Source organism: Drosophila melanogaster, chromosome 2L, assembly GCF_000001215.4.
Source record: "Drosophila melanogaster chromosome 2L".
NCBI classification, from domain to species: domain Eukaryota; kingdom Metazoa; phylum Arthropoda; class Insecta; order Diptera; family Drosophilidae; genus Drosophila; species Drosophila melanogaster.
In genome coordinates this window covers 4,679,364-4,694,274 of record NT_033779.5, presented here as the reverse complement: position 1 = coordinate 4,694,274, position 14,911 = coordinate 4,679,364, and the positions used below count along the sequence as shown (strand labels likewise).

Sequence of the window (14,911 nt, the reverse complement as noted above, 5' to 3'; positions counted from 1 at the left end):
AAACTGGCAATGGTTATGTGACTGATGCTGATATTGTTATGTTTTTCTCTCGCTGTGCCAGATTGTTTTGTTGGCAGGACGGAAAATCAATTTGGCTAAGCCGAATGCGACGCTGGGGAGCAACTGAGTTAGCGTCATTCCCGCCACGTGCCTCGCAAATGTTAATGAGCCTGCGTGCCACTACCACAGTCCTTATTTTTATTATGGCCCACTACGATTTCTATGAATACATGGCCTTACGCACTTATGCAAAAAAAAAAAAAATAAAGGGAAATGTTGACCTTTCCCGCGCTGTCAATGCTGCTGGCCAGAGAAGCATAACAAACAAATGCGCGTGAAATGTCAAAATCACTGTCTGCCAGGAGAACAAAAAGCAGAGTAAAAAATAAATACGGAAAAGGGAAAACCCGTGGAAAATGGTAAAAGGATGTGGAAAGATGACGACGCATAAGCGAAAAACAAGCAAACTGCTGGGGGCGAGGCAATCAAGAAAAATTTCTCCAGCAAATGGCATGGCAAATACGAACAGCAGCAACAACCGCAGCAAATTCAAGTGGTTGCAAGTGGTGCGAGAAGTGTGGGGCACGGAAACGGACACGAGTTGATGATGAGGTGGTGGCCCATAAACACACACATGCTAGCCATGCTCTACCAGCGGTCTTAACAAGGCTCAAGTGAATTATAAAAAATAAATGCTCCAACGAGTCCCGAGTCTGTGATACCCGATATGTGGCTGCTATCACTGAAAATTTATATCGGTTTTATATATTAAAGTTTATAAAAATTATGAAATATTTCATTCTCTTAATTAATAAATATTGTATATTTTTTTTCCATTTTACATAACATTTCTTCTTTATCATTTAAACCGGTAAAGATAAAGTTTTGGCAAAAAAGATTTATCACATAACAAGGTAAGCAGGTTTAAACTAAGCCAATGTAAAGCTCACGCTAGCCAGGCAAATAAGCCACAAATAAAGATTAAGCCAACGTACGTGTGCAGAAGCACTTTAAAAGTAAATAAAATAAGTTATTGATAGTAAACACGAAGTGTGCTTTAACTGAACTCCAGTCAAGTAGTGGCTGTATTTCTTGAACTGCAGCTCCCGCAGTTTTTGGCCAGAACAGAATGTTCAACATGCTTTTTATCCAGTGCCACTTTTTTTCGAACAGCAATTGCTGAGGGGCAAGTAAACCGCTGGTAGCTTGTGTGCGGTTTTGTTTGGGCCCCCGTTTTATCCTGTGGCCATCAGTTTTGTGTGAGCTGAGCATAGGGCCAGGAAGCCAGATACGAAATGCTTCGGGCTTAGAGCAACAAACTCGAAATTAGCCGCAAGTATTACACCTCCCGCTGTGCCACATGTTGCAAGAGAAATGGCAACGACTTACAACTGCAACTTTCTGTAGCCACAATATGTCAATTTGTCAACACACCCGCCACGCAGCCAACGAGATGAGAAAACATTCTGGCGGAAAAATAGTGCACAACCTTTGCGGTCTCTGGCTTAATGCAACTTTTTAGCGCAACTTTTTAATTAGTTCAAGTTTATCGTCAAATTTGCATGCACAAACTTTTGCCGGGGCAACGCTGCGTATGCTTAACATGTTTCGTGCATAGCAACTGAATTGCATTTGTGTGCCGAAATCAATGGCATTAGCATTTAAAGGAGAAAAGCACAGAAGCTAGTAGCAGGGCTTACTCGCCTGAAATAACAATGATTTAAAACAAAGCATTAGCAGAAGGCTCAAAGGCTGTCACAAGCAAATTATTTTCGCCACTGGAGTGCATCATTAAAAGGGGATCAATTCACGCAAGAGCGCATAACAATGCAGCCAACGAAATCTTTCTGTTTCAGCCAAAGTCAAAGTTAGCCTTGGATTTCGGCCGTAAGTCCCAATTAATTGCCTGCAATTCGGTAACTTAAGACCATCCGGTTCTCGAAGAGCTTTGCATTTATATGGCGGAGACGTTTGTCCTTATGTACTAACTCACAAGTATACAGTACAGTTGGATTTGAAAATGTAAATGCGATGCAGGCGACAAAAATACGCTCCACTGCGCTCCCTCTTGATTTTAGTTTCGGGGCTTCTACTTTGTTTCATTTTATTTTATTTGGTTTTTTTCTCGCTTCGGAACACTAATGAGCATTTAAGCTTGCGGCTTGTCATGAATTTTATTTTTTTTTGTGTCTACTACAGCTACTGCTGTTGCATTTGCATAAATTGTATTTCCCAAATGGTACGGAGTTGAAAAAATAAAGTTGTTGCTTTAATTTAATTGATTTGCATTTTTAGTGAATTTTAACAAGTTCAACAAAAGGATAAAAATACTTTTCGGTGCAGTATGGGTTCTCACGTGCGTTTTATTGGCCAGCCAAATTCATTTCGCACAAAACAAATCCCCCAGTGTTTTCCTTTTGATTTTCAGATTAGTTTTTCATTGATTTATGGGCCATGTTTTATACAACTAGAAGTGCACACTTTAATCGCGCCAAATGTTTGGGCTTCGGCTCCCTTCGTTTCCCCAATTTTTGCTTTTGTTTTTTCTCTCCCACTGTCCGTTTGTTTGTATCTCATTCTGGGCCATTTAATGCGTATACGCAGTGTGTGCTGGCATTTCTTGGTGGCCACAAACGGAAGCGCTAAACCAAACATAAAAACAAACAGCACTCCTAATCGTGTGTATAAATGTTTATGCTCGTGTGTTGGCATAGTTTTATGTCTCAATTGAAGCGCTCTGCCTGGCCAAATAAAAATAATCAGCAAGTCAATATCCCGATGGGGAGCGGAAGAAACCCCTAAATCTTTGTCTATTTCCGTACACTTCATTATCGAGTCAGTCTTACACTCACTTCTCTAGAAATTTGTGTTGATGATGAAGTGGCTCGGTTGGCGGAATTAATCCATCCCATGAATGATCCATGATTGCCAAGTAATGGAAAAGCGCTTAGTTAATTGTGGGGCATCGCACATGGTAGCTGTTTCGATAGAAATTGATGGCGACACGTGTTGAAATCGAATTATACGAACATAATTCACTCGATTATTTCTGTCTATCAATTAATTACCAACCTGCTGATGTGTCAAATGCTTTCGAATTTATTGAATGCCATTGCTGCATTTTTGAGCCGTTTGCCTCTAAATGTTTATGCAGTTATTTATGTGCTCTATTATTTTCTTCATGTTTTATAGCTCCACTCGAAAGCATAATAAATCAATGCTAAGATATGTACCACATTATAAAGTTTATGCAATTTAACATAGATTCACAAATACAATTTAACTATGTTCAGAATCGAAATTTAAAATTTAAGTGGTAAGGTTGCCAAGCTCTTTCATGAGGACAGCAATGTGACCAATAATCCTTTTGATTTTTGATTATTTGGCTAATAAGTTTCTCACGTGCTTCCCTTCGACGGTGTTGCCACATAGCTACAATTTTGCATTTCATAATAACGCTTTCACACAGGAGCTTAAGGAGAACAGGTATTGAAGGCAAATTTCGTGTTCATTTCCACTGTTCCACTTTTAACGCGTATAATGGAAGTGCAGAATTCCAACATCTGGCAACGACGCAGGAAACTCGTGGCTTTCCTTGAACTTTTTCCTATTAGTCGCGACTTGATTTAACTTTTATTTAAGTACCCAGTACTAAAATATTTTACCCAACAATAATGTCCGAAGTATTGCAGCGCTTGGCTTCCACTGAAGTTAGAAGTAGGTCAGGGATTTGCATCTTACACAATTACCATAACCAAGTCTTCCCACAGAGGCAAGAGATCCAATAGATCGGTTCCTGGAGCGACGTCAACTCTTTCGGAAGCATATGCTAGGGGATGCCTCGAGTCTGTTTCGAGTGGTCGCTGAGCAGGTGTACGACACCCAGATGCTTCATTACGAAGTGAGGATGGAGTGCGTTCGCTATATGTTCACGAAATGGAAGACCTTCCGGCGATTTGTGAGTGGAGACTTCGACGAGTACTTGTGGCATTTGGGCAAGACCAAGACGGCGGGCACCATACTGGAACTGGGTGCCATGTGCCACCTGTACCGCCGCAATGTCATCATCTACGAACCCTTCGATATGGGCCGGATGGTCACCTACAACAAGGACTACAAGGAGATCCTACGTATCTTTATGAACAGCATGGGGCATTTTGAAACCGTGCTGACTATGCAGGACGTCGATATGGCCGCCGTTTGCCAGTCTGTGTCCTTCAAGATGCTTTACAAGCACCTGTTCCGCCTGCCAGATGTTGATCTCGCTGTGGAATGGATGCTGTATCCAGATACCTTCAAAATGGGCACTGAATATGAGTTCGACTCGCGCGGCCGCGCCATCCGTTTGCTGTGCCGCAACGGACGAAGCTTCAAGCTGGATCGCCCTGAGAGCACCATTTGCTTGCTTGAAAACTCCCAGATGTGCCCGTTTCATAATCGCAGGCTAGCAATGGGCGGACAGTTTGCCGACTTTTCCTGCATGCGGATCCTTCTGGAGGAGAACAACATTCCCTTCTCCTATTTGGTAGCCAAGTCAATGGATCCCTGTAGGTATCGTAACGTGGAGCTGACTAGCGCGATTGAAGCTCGTCGTGAAGCGTATGAATTTGGTATTTACATAGGCGACTATAACTTCAAGGTGGGAGCTAAGTGCCAGGTGCAGTTGGATACCAATAGACGCGATCTGCTCAGCGCTTGTTACATCCAATCGATCGATAAGAAGAAGTCCGTTTGTAAAGTGTTTATCGAGGAGCAGGGAAAACTGGTTGATGTGCCCTCCGATAATCTACATCCACTGCCACCAGATGAATTCAAGGCCTGGGACTTTGCTCGCAAGCGGCCCCAACGTCTCCACAATAGCCAAATGGGGAGACAGTCGGTACAAGGTGATCAGCAAGGATTCGTCCCTGACCCGATGCCTGGTACGGCTCCCTCGATGCCACCACCACCGGTGGCCGATCCTCGTCCGGTTAACGTAACAGCACAGCAGCCACCTGTTTTCGGGCCCTCTAGATGGATGGAACCCACCCGGCCGTTGATGCCTAATCCTTTGATGATACATCAGACAGGATCGTTCGTTTTCGTCCAACAACCACGAGTTGGTCCGCCGTCGGTCATGATGCACGTTTTGATAATTGTACACAACGCACCATACATGCTTGCGTTTGATCATGCCCCCCACCCGCCTGCACCCCAGTGCACTGCCCCATTTTAATATATTTTTTTCTTGTTTTTACAAATATGTCAATTTAAATATTTATATTTAACATGTTTAACATGTCGAAAATCAGAATAAAACGTGAAAAACAGAAATATTTATACGTTTATCATTTGCAGATCTTTATATATTTATTCAAATTACCTAAACATATAGTTTACAATTAGTATTTAATTCTAGCCTAATAATATTTACCATTTAAGTTTTAAACTTTCAACGAAACTTAGTAGACTATATATGTATAAAGAAAATGTGATGTGTTTGCCAACTAATGAAGTTCGTCTCCGGATGTGACCTCCACTACCGATCGCACCTCTCCGGACAAACGACTCTGCAGATTCTTGTTGATATTGTCCACCATGTCGAAGGCATCTATGATCATTTGGGCCTCGCCCTGCGCCTTTTCGCTCATCTGTTCCAGACTTTTTCGCAACTCCCTGTGCTCTCCAGTAGTGTCCCGCTGCTCCGCCTTCTGATACAAGCTGGTTCGCGAGAAGAGGGCGGTGGACGTCATGTGATCGGGGTGCTTCTCCAGTTCTTCGGGCAGTGGAAAGTCAATATCAAAAGAGAATCGTTGCAACTCCTCATACTTCGCGTCCTGGACCTCTTTGTCCTGGCCATAGCTGATGACCACCGCCTGGAGGACGATGTCGCTACCAGGAAGTTGCATGTAGGCAATAACGTCCTTAAAGAGATTCTCTTTCCTCCACACGGTTTGTCTGTACTGCACCACCTGGTATACCACCATCTCCGGTTCGGGACTGTATTGCACCAGCATCCAAGTGTCATCATTCATGGCCTCCGGTTCAGCTTCCAAATTATCATCGAAGGCGAGATCAAAGCTTCGCGCTTTCAGGTGCAGTAGTATCTTTTCCATATAATCACGACTTTCGTAGGCATATAGGATGTGGGCAATGCAGCCGGGAGCCAACCTCACCAGAGGATTACCCTTCAGCTCGGGCTTGGTGCTCAGCAGCATTACATTGTTTGGAGAAACAAGTTTCTGGATGAGGCGCTCGCCCGCCTTTTCATTCTCGGTGTACTGGACCAACAGTTGCTGGCCGCCGGCATCTTCCCTCTCCTCCTTGCTCATGGACAGCAATGCTGCATCCACCAGGCGCCTCTCATCCGCTGCCAGTATGAGTTTCGCCTCCAGCACCATTCCATTGACCCGGAATTCTACGAATCGGGTCATGTATTTGTCTGAAACATCTGACTCTAGGAGTTCCATCGAATGGAGAACGCAGAGACGGCGTCGACCATTTGGCTTCCCATCCTTCATCAAGCCGTCATCGACTTCGGCCAGGAACCAGGATAACCGAGTCGCTGCCAATGGTCCATTGGCGCTGACAACGGCTCCACTGTTCGCGGAGTCATCCAATCCACTGTCGTTGCTGATGTTGCTCATGATGGCGGATGTGTTTTAAATATGTTCGGAAAAGATTTGAACAAAGTTTTAATTGATATAATTGGCTTGGCTTTGGTTCTTTTCTACGCGTCTTGTTTGAATGTCTTGATAGGTGAAGAGTTCTTGGCAAACTGATGAACTCCTCCTCGCTGCAAGCTATTTTATAGATGTAAATGGGTTTAGTTAAATGGTTCTACCTGCCGTAAACTCCATACTTTTATCTAGGCTTTCTAATGTCTAACATCTGTCAGTTCGAAGGGATTAAAACTTGGTCCGGCTCATACTGGGATCTAATGTTCTAATTGTGTATTACCTGCGAAGGACGCTGATTGAGCGGATTTTCCCAATGTGCAGCTGCTTAGTGGCAATAAATGCGAATTGCAAGTTTGCGACATTTCTACATAGGAAAATAATTTAATAAAATAAGACAATATATTTTCATAAAAAAAAATTCTAGAAAAATGTTGTTACAAAGTCTTAAGGGAAATTTAAATGGTATGAAAGCTAAAGTGCATTATGGCTATCGAACCCATATGATGAATCCTATTCATCATCTTGAACGTCATTACACTGGCCAGAAATAATGCGTAGGAATAAACTGGATGTCTTGGCCACATCGCTCAAATCCTTAGAAGAAAAATTGTCAACCAAGCTACTAGTGACCGCTCCTCGGCCAGTTAGTTCTCGATTTCCCATTTTGAGGGCATTGGTCACGGAGAAGAAGCGGGACGCTTGTCCAGCGGGCAGACCGAGCACACGAGTGCAAAATTCGACGACCCTTTCCTTGTCGGCACTTCCATCTGGTGCAATCTCACCGCCGCACTGCCGACGGCAAAGTTCGTCCAGTGGACAGTCCCTGGGATCGTACTGCCTGTTTTTGTCCAGCTCACAGAACGTGGGAATGTCCTCGAATAATCCTATCCCGATAGCTTGGTTGATGGCCCTCCCACTTCCCAGAATGCAGCCTAGGTCCTTGCCGGTTGCCATCTCACGCACCTTGATGTGGTAGACATTATCCTCTTGACGCAGTATGGTAAGGACCACGTCATCGAAGGGCCGCTGCCCAATTAGCCGAAATATTTCATCCATCAAGGAATCCAGAATGGGCAGACTGCCATCGCCACAGTATTGACAACCACGTGGCGGGTTATTCATCCGCTGGGTGTTCCTAAAAATTGCACTTGGTTTAGATTCTCCTTCTAGTTGACAGGAACCCCTACGTCCGTTCGCATCCAATTCCATATCCGACGTCTTAAGTTCCGATTTCAGTGCAGTGGATTTAATATTATGAGGAGTTTTCGAACAATTGAAGCTGGTCATCGGATTGGCACCCAAAATGGTTTTCTTCTCTGATATGCTCACTTTTTTGGGTCTGTCCTCCTCGAGGCTGTTGGATCTCGTAAACATTTTTACGAATTCCGGCAGTAAGCGATCGAATGAGTAGGACTCTGATTGGGCATTCTGCGCCTGATTATTTTCACACGACTTGGATTTTGTGAAATGACTAATAAGCTGTTCAATAAAGGATTTGTATAATTCCTTCTCTACACTTTTATTGGATTGTTCGGAACTCTTTGCCTCCAAGCAAGATGTGGAGGAAACCTTTGATTTGGGTTTTTTAACAATTTCACCCAGTAAGTTTTCAACCCCATGTTCAGTATCATTTTGTTTCGTGGGATTTGCAGAGAAAGCTGAAGTATTTCTAGACTTGTCGGAAAGTGTTTCTTCGCTTTTTGTTTTAGCAAAAACCCGATTAAATTGTTCTAGAAAATTTTCGGTATCTTTTAAGCATTGTTTAGCAGTTGGGAATTGGTCACCTTTCAGATGCATTTCATATCCATTCGCCTTACAACATCTCCGATTGTCTTTGCTAGAACTTCCATTACATTCTCTACTGCATTGTAGACCAGTTGAGTTTTCCGAGTTTATTGGGGTATCTGTGGTGCGTTGAGAATTATTTGATTTCTGCTTTTCTTGAGCAGTTTCAGGCTTCAAAAATATTTGAATAAATTCTTTGGATAGCGTTTTGCACTCGCAATTAGCTGTATCTTTTTTTTGTGTAGCCTGATCAACATTTTCAGGTTTTCTTGGCAATTTTCGCTCCTCGGAACGAGCTGTATATATTTTCTGGGATGACTGGTTAAAAGGTTCAGGTTTTATTGGCAACTTTTGTTCCTCGGAACGAGCTGTATATTTCTTCTGGGATGACTGGTTAAAAGGTTCAGGTTGTATTGGCAACTTTTGTTCCTCGGAACGAGCTGTATATTTTTTCTGGGATGACTGGTTAAAACCTTCCGGTTTTATTGGCAATTTGCGTTCCTCGTGTATATCGTTTATCTGTGATGCCTGATCAGATGTTTCTAGTTTTTTTGGCAATTCACATGCTTCCGGTTTACCTTGAAATATGATCCTACAATCAGAGGGTTTGCATTCCTGGACCTTCCACGATTTCACAGAGCCCTGTAGATCCCTTAGAAAAAGCTCCTGTCTCTTCATTATGGCTTCCAGTTTCTGAACTCTATCGAGGATTTTTGAACACGTTGAAGGATCTGAAGGCTGATCGTCTGAACTATTTGATTGTGTCCCAAAATGGTTTTCATATTGTGTTTCTTTATCTTCTTTTCTGGTAGTGACAGATACGTTCTCCATTCTACTTTGATGGATATTGGCTGTAAAATCGGAAGATATAAGAGCGCCGCCTTTGACTACGATTAATGGGCGCTTGAAAAAACATTTGCGCAATGAAGTATTCGATTTTCTAGGTCTTTTTTCTTCATGCTCAGTCTTCGAATATTTTTTCAACGGAAAACGGACAGTTTTTGGTTCTTCATAGTCCGTTTGCGTTTGTATGCTGTTAAGGTTTTTGGACGATACTGGAATCGATTGAGTCTCTACATCATGCATATTAAGCATCGATTGGGTGGATGCATCTTGGCCACAATCGAAATCCTCATTGGGATCCGTTTGGAAGACGGTTTGAGTGCCCATGTCCTCGGTGGAAGCTATGGTTTGGGTTGATTCCGAGGCGATGGCAGCGGGTTTCGGGCGTCCCGAAATGGAACGACAGCTGCAAGTTGCTCCGGCAGGTAGGCGAGTTGCAGTCGCCCCGGTGGGCAGCGAATCGGCCATGGAAGCATCTGCAAAATTAAAAAGGGTAATAAAAGGATTAATCAGTATTTGGAAGAAACTACCTGTAAAGGTTTTCGCATTGGTGGTATATAAGGTGTTGACTTATTAGCAGTAATTCAGTTTGCAAGTGGACAACAAGCAGCACAATGGTAAGTTAAATAGAAGCAAATACCAAGCATTTTAAAATAAAAAATCATTTCCTTGTAGATTAACCGCCGTCAGCGTTTGGAATTCGCCCTGACCCTATTGCCCTATGATCCCGAGACAGTTCAGTTGTCTGAAACGCAGAAAAAAGTGGAGGCGATCATCGCCCGCCTGCGAACGGATGACTCCTTTACGGAGGAGGAGAGCGATGACTGCAAGGTGCGGCGCATTCAAGATGCAAATGAGTTTGCCGATTCCGCCATGCGACACATCGAAATGTCCGATAGTGGCAAGCTGAGCACTCTGGAAACTCTTACACTGGCTGCTGAGAAGCTGCTAAGGACACAGCGTTCACCGGATCAGGATTTCGATGACATGGTGCAGGATGTGGAGTACTCGCAGCTGATGAGGAACACCATCCAGGCGGTAAATGAGGCGCGTTTGAAGCTTCTCCAGCAATGGGAGCGCAGTAAGCGCAAGGCTCTCGATCTCCTCACCATCGAAATTGAAAAGGTCCAGGAAATGGATCAGGAGCCAGAGCACAAACAGTCTCATGAGCAGGACCAGGATCAGGAGCAGAGTTCGGAGCCTTTTAACGCGTTTCGCGATGGAGCCGATGAGCACAACACCTCGACGCCGAAAACAAACGACGAAGATCTTGGTTTGGACGATGACGATGAGGACTATGTGCCCGGCGGAGAAGAGACAATGGGTAACAAGAGGAAGCGTATCAAGAAACCGGTGACCTCCACTCCGAATGCGAAACGGCGGTGTCCTGGTTTCGAATTCGACCTGGACGGCGAATCGCCGATGGTGACGATCGGTCCCAATGGCACCGAAGTTTCCCGCATTAGCCTAAGTGCCATCAACTGGGACATGACCGGACCCTCGATCACGAGGAAGCTGCTCTGCGAGATCTTCGACCGGGATACACTGGCCCATCATACGCTATCCGGAAAACCATCGCCGGCATTTAGGGACTGTGCCCGTCCCAGCAAACAGCAGCTGGATCCGCTCAAGGTGGCCGATCTGGTCTATCTGATGACTAACAGCCTGGACATGACTCCGCGGGAAGTGCGCACTGCCATCACCACCAAATGTGCGGATGAAAACAAGATGCTACGCTCGCGAATGCAGCGCAAATCAAAGTAGGAAACTTTTCCATGGAAACTCCCTGGGAAAGACCTCCTTTTTCATTTTCTAGGAATGAATTCCCGAAAGTAGGTCCATTTACCCGTTAAAACCCTAATTCTGATTCTACAGTATACTAAGTCCCGGCACAGCCGATAACACCAATTGAATAAAGAAACCCACTTTCTTACCCAACTCACCAGTGGAATTGAAATTGATGCGGGTCAGGGAGTAATCACTTTTCGTCTTCCTTGGGAAATAGACTCTTCTGAAAGTGCACGTTGTGAAATTGGAGAAACCACTGGAGAATGTCTTATTTTTACCTTCTTAATAACATTATCAGGCGTACATATTGGTGTTTTTGTCTAATTTGCTGTGCTGTCAAACTCCCTTTGACGATTTCTTTGTTCGGGGCACTCATTGGACACTAAATATAACAAATAATTTGGACTATGCAAAAGAAAATGTTTCTGATTGTCTAAACTGTACATAATTTATTACTCATTTCTATGTTCCATGTGGCAACACTGGTAGGGAAAAGCTATCTTACACACAGCATCGAATTTCGATAACGTATCGTTCACACTTGTGACTTTTCCGTGCTTCAATCAGTTTTGAGCATTACAAACAGACATAGTTATATGTTATTATATTTATAAAAATAAATAAAAATATGCGACCTGTTTAATGCAAAATGGATTTCTTGAGGCAAATACCATAAAATTTTAAGTTAGTTACTTTTTTTATGCGAAAGCAGGTTGGGTTTGGTTCGGTCTGCCTCCCCAGACACAATGTGTTATTTATTTTGCCCATCGAGTAGTCAATACAGCATGGAAGTTTACAATATTCAAGGACCGTTTTTCACACATGCACCCAAGACGTGGAAATTGATGAGTAATTCTCACAGCCCGAGGCATTTGTGTTGGAAAATAAATGGAATAATCAATTTTCGGTTGTCGCTCTGGCCATCAGTGTGTCAATGTTACGTATGTATAGTATAGTATAGAATGTATTATATGTAAATATTTGATTTTTTCATCTAATGTTCCACATCTTGATATGCAGATGCCGAGTGATTTAAATATATCTGTATGTTATACCACACTATGATCCTGTATGGAGAAACTACGTTTTTCGACCACAAACAGAAAGGACAGAAAGTGTATAAAAATGTGATTCCCAAACAATTCATCGCAACGAAGGACGGGAATTGGAATAGGCGACCCAAAAACTATAATAAATAAACTCTCTAGCAATTCCTTGGAGCGTTCATCAAAGCAAAATTGATATCAATCATACGAACACAACCGCCCACACAATGGCAATGGTGCGTCTATGTGATGGCAAATTGAAACATTGTATAAAATACTGGCCAGCCCGCAAACTACCCACTCGGCAAATTGGCCTTAAAAATAAAACACCATCAACACGAGGCCGACGAACAAAAAAAAAAACGTATCAAATTTAAAGAATTGCCAAGTTATTTTTAGCCGAAGCCCAATCTCCCGCAAAAGAAGAAAACAAGTGGTGGATTTTCCCTTGCGGCTTTAACTTTAAAGCTTAAAGAAACAAAACAAAGGCTGAAAAATGAAAACAAAGACGCCGCGGCCAGGCGTGACATTGCTGGAAATGAATGCGGCGGAAAATGAAGTCATTACTCCAAGGTAAGTCGCCGTCGAAGTGAGCACCTCAGTCCTTGCCAAAAATCAAAGTCACACTACAAAGATCCCGGAACCTTGGCTCCGTCGTTTACCCTTTTCGGTAAACCCTAGTTTTTTCCCCCAACGTGTCAACGGCAGTCGTGCGACTCCATCTCCGTGCCACAGCCACGCATCGCATCCATTGAATGTGCTGCTCCTCTGACGATGACTACAACCAACCACTGTGTCGCACAATAAAAGAAGCAATAAGGATCACAAGTAACAATGGCCGAAGAGTGCAAGTAGAGACTTGAATACCCTGCCTGATGGTTTAAAAATAGTTATTGTTAGTTGTGGTTGTAATATTGCTAAGTGCATATAACCAGTTATTTAAAGTTCGCTTCATAAATTGTTATCTTTTGAGAAGCTCGCCGAAGGACTTTTTAATGGGTTAAGAAATAACAGAGTAGGACACACGATTAACCTCCCCCTGGACGACAAACTGCCTTCGATTTCAGTCACCCAACTGAGCTGACAGTGACATTTACACTTCAGCTGCTGCTTTGCTTAAATTTCTTGCAGATGATGAATGAGTATACGCAACGTTGACGCCTGTTGTGCTCGGTTAAGTCAAAGTTTTTCAGCATTTAGCTCATTAAGCATGCAATAGTTATTGTCTCCATTGGCTTGTCAAAACAGTGTGAGCTAGTGATTAAGGGAAAAACGCTTTGATGGTACTCAAGTCTGCTTATAAACTGTGGCAACAATTACCTTCGACTTAAGCCAGAATGGGAAACTTTAACCAGACCAGATTCAATTTGAGAGCATCTAAAGATTGCCTTTTCCTCAATTAGCCGGTTCTTTATTTTCAAGAGAGGCCGCCAAATGAAAATTTTAATAATGCAAATGCTTTGTTGTAGCCGCGCTGCTCTTGTGGCTTGTTGCATGCACCTAGTAACTGCAGCATGTGCACTGGGATAAAGTAATTCGAAACTCCCAAACAGATCAAAATATTTGAAGTAACAGTTCTTGATTTAATCTAACTAGAAACTGACTTTTTATTTCTTACAAAAATTTACTTCTTTTAAAATTAGTATATACTATACACTATTTGGAGGTTTTGTGCAGTGCTGCTCCTGTTCCTCAGTCCTTGGCAATGTGCCATCATCGGCTTGTCGCTTTCAGTTATTTTAGCGTCGACGGTGCCTGCTCCTTTACACAAAAATGCCCCCAAAAACCGACCGACAACGAGCGCCGAGTTAATTGAATTGTGTTTACTCTATGGGACCGTCGGTTGGGCTCCGTGTTATTTTGGGACACCCCCTTTTTTTTTGCCGTGTAGTCACAGAGGAAAGTCATTCCAGGCGACTTACATGCCAGCGAGTCAACTTTTCCATTTGAATCCATCGCTGGGTGGCAGTTGTGTTAAATATTAGGAGAAATGCCCATTCTGGTAAGTAAGAAAAATGCCAACAAAGTATAAATTCGATTAGTAAATTTTAAAAGGCTAATTAAAAAGTTTGTGTAGTTTCTGCTAAAGCAAAATAGATGGTTCATTCAGTTTCTGCGGGTCATGTATAGGTCTCTTATGTAAAATAACAGAACTTATGATATATATTTTTACACACTTTATATAAAAATATAGAAAAGCAGCCAGCTAGATTAAATTAATTAAAAATTTACAACATTGCTCGTCATGAACCATGGAAAATTGTGCCAAGTTTTGAGTAGATTTTCTGAATAATAAATACCCTAATGCGAGGAGCGAACAAAGCGCAAAGTTAGCCAGGTAATCGTAAAGATAATTAGCGTAATTAGTGGGCAGGTAAGCTGCTATCCTCCAAAATCTGATCAGCTGCCGCAAAAAAGACTAATTCTCATTGGATTGGGCAAATTCCCTGTATTGCCAAACAATGCTGGTTTCAATTACCGCATTTTATGATGTTCATGGCTGCGAATGTAACGCTTTTGTAGTTCGCTAATGCGTCAAGTGGCCGCAGGACATTTTCTCGCCAGGACAAAGTAATTTTGAGCTCGTGCGAAATGCTAAAGTTTCGCCAAGTGCGCATTGCGCCAATAAAAAGTTTCGATTATAATAGAAATTTTGTGGATGTTGGCCAAACGGGAAATGAGAAATGGTTGGTTTCGGGGCATGCTACATTTAATATCAAAAGCCAAGGGGAATTGTTGGGAAATTATTGTTTAACCGCACAAAGATGCTGGTATGAAACAAAAGTTTTG

The 14,911-nt window shown here is 42.8% G+C and overlaps 4 protein-coding genes across 5 annotated transcripts; 2 read left to right on the top strand and 2 right to left on the bottom strand.

The window, feature by feature from the left end:
* Nucleotides 1–3,572: 3,572 nt before the first annotated feature.
* On the top strand, nucleotides 3,573–5,310 carry CG3251 (uncharacterized protein). The gene is made up of 2 exons (NM_135007.2): nucleotides 3,573–3,717; nucleotides 3,771–5,310. The coding sequence occupies exons 1-2, from the start codon at nucleotides 3,675–3,677 to the stop codon at nucleotides 5,213–5,215; spliced, it is 1,488 nt and encodes a 495-aa protein (NP_608851.1). The 5' UTR covers nucleotides 3,573–3,674; the 3' UTR covers nucleotides 5,216–5,310.
* An 8-nt stretch (nucleotides 5,311–5,318) lies between these two features.
* On the bottom strand, nucleotides 5,319–6,764 carry Elba3 (Early boundary activity 3). Its single transcript, NM_135006.3, has one exon. The coding sequence runs from the start codon at nucleotides 6,624–6,626 to the stop codon at nucleotides 5,487–5,489; it is 1,140 nt and encodes a 379-aa protein (NP_608850.1). The 5' UTR covers nucleotides 6,627–6,764; the 3' UTR covers nucleotides 5,319–5,486.
* Nucleotides 6,765–7,042: 278 nt separating this feature from the next.
* On the bottom strand, nucleotides 7,043–11,598 carry CG11929 (uncharacterized protein). Of its 2 annotated transcripts, none has more exons than NM_135005.2 (3): nucleotides 11,354–11,598; nucleotides 11,231–11,298; nucleotides 7,043–9,763 (listed from the first exon to the last, which is right to left on the bottom strand). In NM_135005.2, exons 1-3 carry the CDS (start codon nucleotides 11,449–11,451, stop codon nucleotides 7,170–7,172), a joined length of 2,760 nt encoding a protein of 919 aa, NP_608849.1. In that variant the 5' UTR covers nucleotides 11,452–11,598; the 3' UTR covers nucleotides 7,043–7,169. The 2 variants fall into 2 exon arrangements, with proteins under 2 accessions (NP_608849.1, NP_001285605.1); NM_001298676.1 differs by having other exon boundaries at nucleotides 11,231–11,295.
* Nucleotides 9,814–11,223, top strand: Elba1 (Early boundary activity 1). The gene is made up of 2 exons (NM_078748.3): nucleotides 9,814–9,904; nucleotides 9,963–11,223. Exons 1-2 carry the CDS (start codon nucleotides 9,902–9,904, stop codon nucleotides 11,049–11,051), a joined length of 1,092 nt encoding a protein of 363 aa, NP_523472.2. The 5' UTR covers nucleotides 9,814–9,901; the 3' UTR covers nucleotides 11,052–11,223.
* Nucleotides 11,599–14,911: the final 3,313 nt, after the last annotated feature.